The following is a 12,641-nucleotide window of genomic DNA, read 5'->3' as shown; positions in this document are numbered from 1 at the left end:
ATCTTGGAGATGAGTTCAGAGACCAACTCAACGGCAAATCAAAGCTTTTAAAAACACACAGTGGCGTACGACGCTCAACTCCATCAAACCGAAGAAGAATCAATAAATCCATTCTCATGAAACTTCAACGTCTTCATATCTCGACTTGAAAATTAATAATCGAATCCATCTTTAACATCATGAACATGCCCCCATTCAATTTTATCTCCCGGAGCACTTTTAAGACATCGGCAGCATTAAAAGTTGCCGTTCCAATAATAAAACTGATACGCTCTGGAAAATATGGGGGATTCCACTAAAAACGTCAACATGGGCGTTATGATGTTAAGGTTTTACACTGGCTTGTTTAATTTGAATTTGGATGGAAGCCAAGCCATGCACACTTCAAAACGGAAGGAAAGAAAGATACCTCGTCAGTTAGATCGTTACGATCGATAGGATACATGAAGCTGTCTCTGGTGATGCTTCATTTTGGTTTTTGGGGCTTTTATTGTGTGCTCCAGTCTCGAATTCGTGAGGGAAATGGGATAGTTTAATTGAAATGAGAACTTTATGTTCATATTGTGATGATTCCTCAGAGTAATAAACATAGATAGAGGGAGCATATGTCATTTTCAGTAAACAGATTTTGTCCCCAACATGAACTATCAAATTTGACATGAAGCGCGCGGAAATGAAAACATATCAGTGATGCTCATTCCACTCAATTCGCGAGTTTCTCCACAAAGAACGCACTTCTTATGTCCCATGGTGAATCAACGATTCATATCAACTCAAAATATATTGAAATAAATATCTAAATATGTCAGAAATTCAGAAAACAAACCTCAAGCACGTCAAACGATGTGAAACAACTGATGACACTAGGAGAGCAAAAGTTGCCGAATCTTGGATTTCAGCAGGTAGATACAGAAAATAATAAATATTCTGCTTGTTATTGATTTGAAAATTAAGAAAAATATCGGATTCCAAATATTCAAATTTGCAATCATTCAAATAAATATATTTCATTCAATATAATATACATTCATAACGATATAGTAAAATTGTGGATTTGAAAATATATCACAATCCGACAACGTAATCTTACCATGTTGCAATATACTCCAGCTATCTATGTTTATTACTCTATGTGATTAGTCCTACTTCTTTGTGGGTTAGATGTCATCTTTACTAGGGAAAGTGACCTCTTATCGAATTGGTTGAATTTTTGATATTTTATAGTTCAAGGCATTTCAAACTTTCACTGCTCTATATACGAAAATTTTGCTTATTTACTACATAGCCATCGAGGGGAAAATGTGCTTCATCGCTGAAGAAAATTCAATGTGAAAAATCCTAATCCAAATGCTGTTCTTCAAGCACTCAATCGGCATATGGTCTACACATTTCATGGTTAGTTGCATTTAGTTCTTGTATCACCTGAATCTTATAAGGATGGAGATACAAATCTAGAAGCAAAATACGCCATAGCGTGCCGTAAGATAGGCCCAAATGTTGTGCGCGCCGAGTAATGGATAAATTTGGATCTTCTTCAACACTTTCACTCGCAGTAGCAATATTCTAGTTCGAGCGTGGCTTTCGGTTATGTATGGACCTTAAAACATCAGTAACAGATCCAGTCTCTTTGAATTTTTCACTGTCTAACGCTCAGATGGACGATTATGTCGACCATAATCTGCCCGTAATGTACCTACTACAAAATATTTATTTCTGTACTAATTTTTCACAATTTTCACTCCTTCAGCAGTAAATAAACAACCCATATTGTTAAATGGCTAACCTAACCCTTAATTTTCACCAACGTGGCGTCAGTGATGTCACTTGGAAGTATGAACAATCTAGTCACCCACGAAATACTTCATTTTCACTATTGATTCTACCGTTTGCTTTGAGGGGTATCATTTTTCAGTAAAAAATAAACTTTTCATTACTATCTTATTATGGCAATCTGTTGGCGGTTTGTATTCAATATTGTTTTAAATGCCGTTAGTTTTCAATTATCTTTCCATGAGGAAAATGAACCAGTTCAGACTGTCAGATTAATTCCATATTTGATTAAAGCAAATGTTGAAATTAGAGGCAATCAACAACAGTTAGATACTACTACTACATTACACGAAAATGAAAATGACACACGTGTTTACTTCAAATTGACGTCACGTGATAATATAATAGAATTATTCGAGTTTTAGAGCTTTTTTGTGGATCTCAATGAATGGAATATTGTACATATTGGTATTTTTTTTACAAGAAAATTAAATTTTCCAAAAATTCAAAATCTTCGACATTATAAAAAGCAGGAGAGACATCCTGTGAACGTGAATATCTTACACGAAGGTCGCCAAATTCCCTGCATGCAAACTCTCAACTGCATGCAGCATCAAATCTGCCGTTCTCTAGTTGTGATAAATTCTCTAACGGGACGTCTCAATTTTTATTTATTCCAGCTGCAAGCCAGACGCGAACTTCTTCCATTTGGCGAGCCTTCTGTCGAGGTGGATCGATTTGTCCGAGTGTTCTTGTCGTTGGGGTCTTTGTCGCGTCTACTCCTTTTGAATCGGGCTTTTATCAACGGACAGAGGGATCGAAAAGCACCAACGGTGAACTTATGAATAACGACGTTATAAGGACTTGATTATTTCTCACATATTGAGTTACGTCCGAGACATAAAGTATCGGGTAACTGAAAATGTTGGTGCAGTTTTTATTACACAGATAGCCATCGATAATTTTTTTTTTCATACCATCGTCATTTACGTAATTTAAGTTTTATTAAATACATATACGAATATTGCGACAATCATAAAATGAATATTGCGAAATAATTTGACACATTCATAATGAGAGTGATAAACATGGATAGAGGGAGCATATGTCATTTTCAGTAAGCAAATTTTGTCCCCAACATGAACTATCAAACTTGACATGAAGCGCGCGGAAATGAAAACATATCAGTGATACGATATTTCATTCAATTCGCGAGTTTCTCCACAAAGAACGCCCTTCTTATGTCCAATAGTGAATCAACGTTTCATATTAACTCAAAATATATATAAAATAAATACCTAAATATATCAGAAATTCAGAAAACAAACTTCGAGCGCACCAAACGACGTGAAACAACCGATGACACTAGGAGAGCAAAAGTTGCCAAACCTTGGATTTCAGCAGGTAGATACAGAAAATAATAAATATTCTGCTTATTAAAAATTCGACAATTAGGAAAAATATCGGATTCCAAATATTCAAATATGCATATTTAATCGGGAATCACTCTAATAAATATATTTCATTCAATATAATATACATTCATGATGAAATAGTAAAATTGTGGATTTGAAAATATATCACAATCCGACAACTTTATCTAACCATGTTGGGGACATTTAAAAATTGCGTATACTCCCTCTATCTATGTTAATTACTCTATGGAAGCACAGAAACGATTTAAAATGAGCTTTTCATAGCTATAATATGTTTCACTCCATATCTACCTATCCAGTCGATATTTCGTAAATATTTTCAATGAATTTTCTTTTATAGTTTTTGCCGGTGGTTGTAGAAAACATTTTCGATTTAGTCAATAAACATTATTATTACAATATTTGATATATTTTTGAGTCCGCTATTAGAGTGTATAATACTGAGTATTTTCAGCTTGCAAACTATAGGCCTTTTCGATTCAGGTAGAGGGTTTTTCAATAGGAATAGGCAACGCTGTCTATGATCTTTTGACATTTATTATGTCACTTGTGTTCAGTAGGTTATGCCATATAATCTTGGAAAGAGAGAGATATGCTTCAACAACGTTCAGAAATTGTTGAATTTTTCTTTCAAAATCAGTGCTCATTTGTGATGAATTTTTGGACGAGATTATTCAGTTAATCGAATCATTATTCGTAGTACTATAGACAAATACGAAAGTGATATCAAGTACGGTTCAGTACGCTTTTATCGTGTCAAGAAAATTCATTTCATTGTAGACCATGAAAGCTTCTTAAATTGCTTTCAGTATTTACAAACGAGGACTGATTTTGATGAAATAATTTAACGATATTTAAACGTTTTTCATTCCAGAATGGCATAACCTACTGCACACAAATGACATTTCAAAAAATAATACAATGTCGCCATTATTATCATTTCAAATCAAAAGTATTATTCCTTTTGAAAAATCCTATATTTAGGGAAAATTCGAATATATACGTTGATAAAAAATCTTCTGTTAAGTAATCTTCACAGTATAAAGCTGGCTACACTTACGAATGATGACGTCAAGTAGGTTGCACTTCCACGAATGACAACATTCAAAAGCCCAAATATTCCAGTATGTCCAAATGGAAAATGGTTAGGGAGAAAATTTTTGAGTATTCGATCAAACGAAATTAAGAAGAAGAAAACAATAATACCTATCTGATTTCGATAACGTCCCTACAAAGATAATAATGAGAATTTTTGATAAATGTTCTTCATTCCAAAACAGTAGCTCAAAAACTAGTATAAAGTGAATTGTACCTTACAAAGTGAATATGTTGGGTTTCAGGAACAAGTTCACCATCGATACGATTTCTTATAAAATGTACAGGGTGTCCCAAGAATGAAATTTTTCTGAAGGAAAAATCTAGTAGATGTGTCAAAGTTTGAACAAAAAATTTCCTCGGAAAAGATTGAAACTGAGTGTTTAAATTGAAGAAAATGAAAGAAAGAAGCAATAGCACAATAATATTTGAAAATATCAAAATTATTGGAGAGTTAAACGAATAGGACCCAATTTTGTAATTTTTGGGGCCTACAATTTTCTAACCGTCTCGTTTTGACATCAAATTTGTATTCAAGAATAGAATAAAACAATCCTTATAATCACCAAAATTAGCAATGTTTTCAAATTCAGCCCAGATAAATAAGACGAGATCCAGGGTCAAACGTGAATCTTGGGCCACACTGTACAACATCGTTTAGCATAACCGTTCATAAAACAATGAATAAAACATGTCGCCCACCTCGCTAATTCATGACTTGTTTTCAGTGGTAAATCAATATTATGAAGCGGAAGTAGTATCAGAATACGTAATAAGAGGAAATACAGCTGTTCTTAAATGCAACATACCCTCGTTCGTCGTTGATTTTGTGCGTGTTGAGTCTTGGATAGGATCCGATGGCTCTGAGTACACCTTCAACAGCAATTACGGTACATCTTTTATGAGACTTGAATAATTTAGGTCAACCTTTCAGTCTTCAAGACTTTACCCTATCCTTAGCTGTTCTGGATGTTCCGTCTCACGTATGGTGCTATAGTTGAATAAATAAGGTGTCTACTAAAGTCCAAAACTTCAAGGCAAGATTTTACATGTGATTTTCAACAAAAAAAGTCATATTACACATGGTAGAAATATTGACGGTATAATTCTTCAATTCAACATTTTTTGTTTTTACGAAATATCTAATTTTTTTTTTCAAAAATCAATCACACTCCAGTTATTCTTCTAGCCTCATCAAATTTGATCACATATCTCAAAAGAGCACCAAGTTGGCTATAACACAAGATTTTTTTTGTGCCAAATAATTCCTTACGGCAAGAGTGTTGGGCAGATAAATATAATTATTCTAAGGTGAACAATATCATAGTTTTCCAATAGGTTTATCGATGAAAAATGAAGGATTGTGAACATGTTTTCTTTTCAGCAAAAACTACCCCATTTAGTGATCTTTTGAATGACTTATCAACTTTTGTACTAGGTGCTTGTTTTCTGCCTCAATATCATGGCCAACGAAAAATAAGAAATTATTCAAACCTGATTTTCTTCCATTTTGAAGCTCTTAATGATTGAATCAGCTGTTTTCTCTGATTGAATATTGGAGGTACTCTCACTAGAACTGTTATTTTATCTGTCGAGTCGAATGAACTAAATTTTATTAATACATGATATTATAAGAGAAAAGTTAAGAGAGGGGATAAAATGCTGAAAAAACTTGCTATGAATAATTGAACAATCAACTCATAGCAAATGTTCAAAATGTGTATCGCTTTGTTCAATACACGTCACACAACATTTTTTTACTGAATCTACAACCCTGCGTAGTTCAGAATGTTTCTGACCTATTTCTACATAACACAATTTGATTATATTTATCAGATCATCTCGAATTTGAACGTATTTGATGAACTTTTTCTTTCAATGTGTTCCAGACATAAAAAACCAAAGGAGTAAGATCAGGACTCTTTGATGGCCATCTTACTGGACCGGATAACATGATGTGTGAAATGTATTGAAAAAATCAGAATACATTTTGAACATTTGCTATGAGTCAATTGTTTAATTATTTATAGCGAGTTTTTTTCAGCATTTTGTCTCTTAACTTCTTCCTTATAATATGTATTAGTAAAATTTAGTTAATTCGTTTGACTCGACAGATAAATTAACAGTTCTAGTGAGAGTACCTCCAATATTCAATCAGAGAAAACAGCTGATTCAATCATTAAGAGCTTCAAAATGGAAGAAAATCTGGTTTGAATAATTTCTTATATTTCTTTGGCCATGAGATTGTGGCAGAAAACAAGCAGCTTGTAAATGGTGTTTTTTTTAGAGCTACAGAACTTCAAATTGCAATAAAACAAGGATGGATTATTCGATTGACATGAATTTTATGTATCCGCAAGATAATCTTGTTGCATTACATTTTAAATATGATTTCTGGCATATGACCGCCACGGCTGGCTCGGATGTAATCCAATCTGGACGTCCAATTTTCGATGACTTTTTCCAACATTTGTGGCCGTATATCGGCAATAACACGGCGAATGTTGTCTTCCAAATGGTCAAGGGTTTATGGCTTATCCGCATAGACCAATGACTTTACATAGCCCCACAGAAAGTAGTCTAGCGGTGTTAAATCACAAGATCTTGGAGGCCAATTCACAGGTCCAAAACGTGAAATTAGGCGATCACCAAACGTGTCTTTCAATAAATCGATTGTGGCACGAGCTGTGTGACATGTTGCGCCTTCTTGTTGGAACCATCATGGTTGTTCAATTCAGGAATGAACTGTAACGTTCTGGCCATCATCGTTTTTGAAGAAGTACGGACCAATGATTCCACCAGCCCATAAAGCGCACCAAACAGTCAGTTTTTCTGGATGTAACGGTGTTTCGACATACACTTGAGGAGTAGCTTTACTCCAAATGCGGCAGTTTTGTTTGTTGACGTAGCCATTCAACCAGAAGTGCGCTTCATCGCTAAACAGAATAAAATGGAAGGGTTACGCGATACGTATTCCGCACAGAACCATTATTTTCGAAATAAAATTGCACTATTTGCAAGCGTTTTTCAGGCGTGAGTCTATTCATGATGAATTGCCAAACCAAACTGAGAATAAATCACTCGACAGCTGTAAAATCGGTTGCCATCTTGAACAGTAATGCCAACTTAAAGTTAGATACCTCGAAAAAACACCCTTTACAAAAGTTGATATGTCATTCGAAGGTTCTCTAAATTGGGTAGTTTTTGCTGAAAAGAATGTTCACAATAATTTATTTTTCATCGATAAACCTATTAAAAAAATATGATTGATATTGTTAACCTAAGAATAATAATGTTTATCTGCTTACCACCTCTGCCAATTTCATGCTCTTTCGAGACAAGTGATCAAATTTGATGAGGACTCAAGGATAACTGCAGAATGATTGATTTTATAAAAAAAATGAGCTATTTCGTAAAAACACAAAATGTTGAATTAAAAAATTACCGTCAATATTTCGACCATGTGTTACATCATATTTTTTGTTGAAAATTACATGTAAAATCTCACCTTGATGTTTTGGACTTTTCATCTGTTTAGAAAAATTTATGCAACCTTTCAGTAAAATGTTGCGATTTAACTTTTTTATAAAAGGTTTTCCAATAACGATGATGCAATTTAAACCACAGGAAAAGATTTATTTCAACCTTATTTGATCTTCTGAATCTTTGCGAAGATACTCATCCTGTGTCCTGAATTTTCCAGTGGTCAATCAGTTTTACAAGGCCGAGATACTGACAGAATACGTGATACGCGGCAACACTGCCGTATTGAAATGCAGTATCCCATCCTTCGTTGCCGATTACGTTTATGTCGAATCTTGGATAGACGAAACTGGAAAAATTCTGACCGTGTCTAAAGATTACGGTAACTATTTCCTTGTTTTTCTTGTTTGTAGTTGTATCACAGTACTATGTGACCGAAGCCGAAAACGAATATGTGATACGCGGCAACGCTGCAGTCATGAAATGCAAGATACCAAGTTTTGTGGCCGATTTCGTCCAGATTGATTCTTGGATCGCAGATGACGGCAAAGTCCATAAGTACAATGATGACAGCGATTACGGTATTGATTTTTGCTCCAGAGTGATGCTGATGGCGTTTCCTTCCCTGCTCCAAATCCAGTTTGGTCCAAATAATCGACTTACGTTGAACAAAGGAATAATTTAAACTTTTCTTCTGCTCCAATTTTCGTTTTACTTCAGTTAATTTAGTCTTTTAAGCATAAATTCGGAGTCAAGTACCAGTAGGTTATGGGCCCCGATGTATCATAATTCGTTTATATTCATTTCTCCTTTTCCACTGATGAAATAATCAATCAATGCAAATATACTGTTGACAAACTTCACTTTAAGAATGATGTAGATTCCGTTGGAGTTTGTATAAAGATTGAAAGATAACCTGTTAAAAAAGATATTGATATAGATCGATTCTTTTGATTGTGGAAAATGGAATCTGATAGTAGTTCATTGGAACTTTCATACTGAAATGAACCGCTACGAATTTACTCCAGATTTTTGTTTAAACAGATCAAATTGATTATAGTAAAACGAAAGTTAAACCGATATCTATTACTGTTATGGAAAATTAATATATTTTCCGCGAAATCGAAAAGATAAAAATCTGAAATGAAAATGAGTAGTACAATAGGGAAAATACAAAAGTTTCACAGGGTGTTTATTAATCAGAAGTACAAACGAAAATGAGATATTCCTCGGATAATATTCTGAAATTCCACTTTTTTGTGATGGAAAAATCGAGTTTATCGAATATTTATGAAACATTGCATCAAAACTAATAATTAATTAATTCATCGGAGCTTACCTACTCATTGAATTTTTATGATAATTTGGATTATCTTGAGTATTTCGATTGAATTGTTTATTTTTTCTTACCGAAATCGGTATGAGATACGATAAAACTATAAAAAACTAAAATAGTAAATTCTAAAACAAGTTTCAAATGGGCTCCTATTCCAACACTCATGCGTTCGAAAACTCGCATGAGTGTTGGAATTGCCTTCTGCAACGAGTATTAGACGATATTTTCTCTATTTCAGTCAAGTTTTGTGAAAAATTGTCGAAATTCAATGAATAATTTAGATTATACATCCTAGTGACTTTTGTATTGTATCTTGGCAGTTGGTGTGAATGTTACGAAAGTTGACAGATTACGGAATTTGAATCGTACGTTTCGAATTTTGAAATAATTTATAATTACGCATTAAATTCGTGAATTATGTCTGACGAGATCGATTTAACACTACCAGAATTAAGAAAAATTGCGAATAATGTTGCAAATCATTTCACTATATCCAAATTATAGGTATTATAATGACAATTGACGTGTGTTGAAATTTGATAGGTTTGATAGGATCGGAAGTCAGTGTAAACAACCACAAAACGAAAAATATAACTGAAACAAAATGCTGTAATGAGTTCATTACATCACTGTTTTTAATACTGTCATTCCGATACTGAAGTGGAGAAATTTCAGTACTAAATCAAAGTTTCTTTTCACGTTTTTTTAAACTAACAGTGATCCAATAAAAAAAAGTCTGGTGGAAAGTAGCGGGCACCTTTCCAGAAAGATATCACCCTGTACATTCGCAATTGGCATATCACATGATGTAATCTCTAATTAGGAACATATATGCCAAATTCCGATTGAATATCTTTTGAAATGGAGATGCTATAAGAAAAAAAACTTGAAAACAAAATCACCCTGTATCTCGAAAACAGAGCGTTTGCGGACTCTTGTTTATAGGACTTTTTTGTCTCAAAATTACCAGAAGAATCTCTCATTTTCATTTGTACTTCCAAATCAGGATCACCATGTAGATATAATCACTAAGAATTTTTTTGAAAATATTCTCAAAATATGATTTAAATAAATGAAACTTTATAGAAACATGAACTAAACAATATATGCGACATTAAAAACCTCAATTAAGAGTCCCTAGTCTTTTCTAACCGTATCTCTGGAAAATAAGGAAAATATTTCCTGTGGGCGAATTCAAGATAAATTTCTCAACACCTCCTTTTATTCCCGTACTGATCTTATCGGTTATTCCCGGGTTCGTGCTCAGGAATATAGGGAACAAAGATGATGGAGCAATCCGTGTTGCTCCCCCAAACCAACACCCACAATTTTGTTGCCTTCCAATCGATGCGATGAATATTTTAATAGCAGGGTTGTGTTCCTTCATCGAAATTGTGCTTTGAAAGCGAAAACAGGCTTTAACCAAGTATGCATCAAGATAAGATCATTCTTTTGAACATAATTGTTCCAGGAATGTTTATCTTTCCGATCCTTTTTCGTTTTTTTTCCCAATAACAAATTTTTAAGTTCTGTGTAATTTCAAATAACTTACTTTCAGTTCTCCAAACTGTTGATATTTCATTTTTTTCATTGCATTGAGTTTGGAATCTTCAAGAACGATTTGAAAAATAAACAATTATAAAATTTGTGTTCTATACACAACGGCGAAATTAAGTTGTAGTTCATTTTATTTTGAACCCTTTGGTCGATTTTATCAATCATTTATTTCAATTTTAGCTTATATAACTGTTTATTTACTTTTTTGTTAGATACAGGGGCGAACAAAATAATGAAAAAGTTAGGTTTTATTCAGAATACCCTGTGCAGTGATTTGTTGACAGAAGATATTGTTTACGAGCACTTAGATGTCGCCTTATCATTTTTGAAATTTCTTTTTTGTTATCTTAATTTTGAAATGAATTTTTGGGGATTTTGACCGTTTCCCCTTATTTTGCCGGTGTGCATACAGAGTGTTCCTAAATTTGACAGATTCCGCAGATCATTTCAAGAAAAAAATTTTCATAAACTCATGCCGGGAAATGCTTAATTTTCCAGATACAGCGCAGCGTGTTTAAGTATGATTTTTTTCCAAGATTTTTTCTCATAGCTCTTTCCCTTCACAAGATATTAAACTCAATTTTGGTATAGAGATTCCAATTTGAAGTTTTATAATGTGATAGGCATGCTAATTTTGAATGAAAATCTACAGGGTGATATTTTTTTTGGAACTGGGCCAGCTCATTTCTCTTAGAACTTTTTTTGGTGGATCACTGGTAGTTTAGAAAAAGGTGAAAATAAATTTTAGTTCAGTAGGTAGATACTACACTTTTTGGTTTCTTGTAGTTTTGGCGTATATGCTACCGATTTTGAGAAAAAAAATTGTAACAATTCTCTAGTCATCCTCAGGAAAATCCAAATTATCATAAAGATTCAGTTAGTGAACTGTGATGAATATATTAAATATAAGTTTCGGTACTTTTTTAACCAACCTGTAACGAAAATTATCAAGGAATCGATGAACTGGTATAATCATAACAAAAAAGTAGGTCTACAAGAAACACCCGAATCTCGAAAACAAAGCGATTGAGATCCCATATTTATGGGACTTTTTTTCTTAAATTTATCCAAGGAATCTCTCATTTTTTTTTGCATTTCTAATTTAGGATACCTAAGCGTCTGAATTAAAAGATCTGAAAACGTTAAAATTATCGAGGGATATATAAAACTTCCACCAACTTGATTTTAATACGTAACAATTTACACCTTTAGTAAAAACTGATTACAAATTAAGATTCAACAAATGCTTCTACATATCCGGCAAATAAATCATTATAAAACTTTGCAGCCGTCGAAAAATACATCTGGGTCACATCTGCATCCGACAGGACCAAATATTACCAAATGAAAAATGAAACACGCATCTAAAGCGCACCATACACGTTAATGCTAACAGGGACGATATACCTGTATAAGCTTTAAGGTCACCCTAATACTTCCATAGGATTAAAGACCTGTGCTGTCCACATGTTCAGGGTATTAAGTCAACCTTTTGCTACCTGCAGTACCATTCAATTTTGTGTGTCAATATCTGGTGCATTTGCAGGTCCCATTATAGTTGGGGTCGGTATTATGGCATTGCAACAGATTAAATATCACATATATCATCATTTAAGATTGAGAAAACTTAAAAACAACTAATTTTGATTATCGATTTTTGTGAAAATGAACACGTGGCTTTTTTTGTAGTTGTTGCCCAATCGTATGAAGTGGAAGCAGACAATGAATATGTGATTAGAGGAAATTCTGCGATAATGAAATGCGAAGTACCATCTTTCGTTTCCGATTTTGTGATCGTGGAAAATTGGAAAGATTCACAAGGAAATACGTATCTTCCAGGAGAAAATTTCGGTAAAATGCAAAGATGGCTAGATTTATGCTTCCATGTAGTTCAAAACGAATATTCCAGATGTCTCGTAGAATAGCCGTTCGAAAACGTCATATTTATCTTAACGTGAACTAGG

The 12,641-nt window shown here is 33.6% G+C and overlaps 1 protein-coding gene across 50 annotated transcripts in view; it reads left to right on the top strand.

The window, feature by feature from the left end:
• Positions 1-12,641, top strand: part of LOC123680141 (Down syndrome cell adhesion molecule-like protein Dscam2) — a 109,506-nt gene that overhangs the window by 9,556 nt on the left and 87,309 nt on the right. For 5 of the 50 annotated variants that reach the window (XM_045617888.1, XM_045617878.1, XM_045617887.1 and 2 more), the window contains exon 3: positions 8,005-8,166. The exons of 41 other annotated variants lie outside the window; for them this stretch is intronic. In XM_045617888.1, coding sequence (XP_045473844.1) covers positions 8,005-8,166 — 162 coding nt within the window. Of the gene's footprint in view, positions 1-8,004; positions 8,167-8,197; positions 8,366-12,641 lie in introns of all 50 variants that reach the window. 4 more of the 50 variants (XM_045617876.1, XM_045617874.1, XM_045617894.1 and 1 more) reach the window with 1 other exon arrangement.

This window comes from Harmonia axyridis, chromosome 5 (genome assembly GCF_914767665.1).
Source record: "Harmonia axyridis chromosome 5, icHarAxyr1.1, whole genome shotgun sequence".
NCBI lineage: Eukaryota > Metazoa > Arthropoda > Insecta > Coleoptera > Coccinellidae > Harmonia > Harmonia axyridis.
This window is presented reverse-complemented; position numbering and strand designations above follow the sequence as displayed.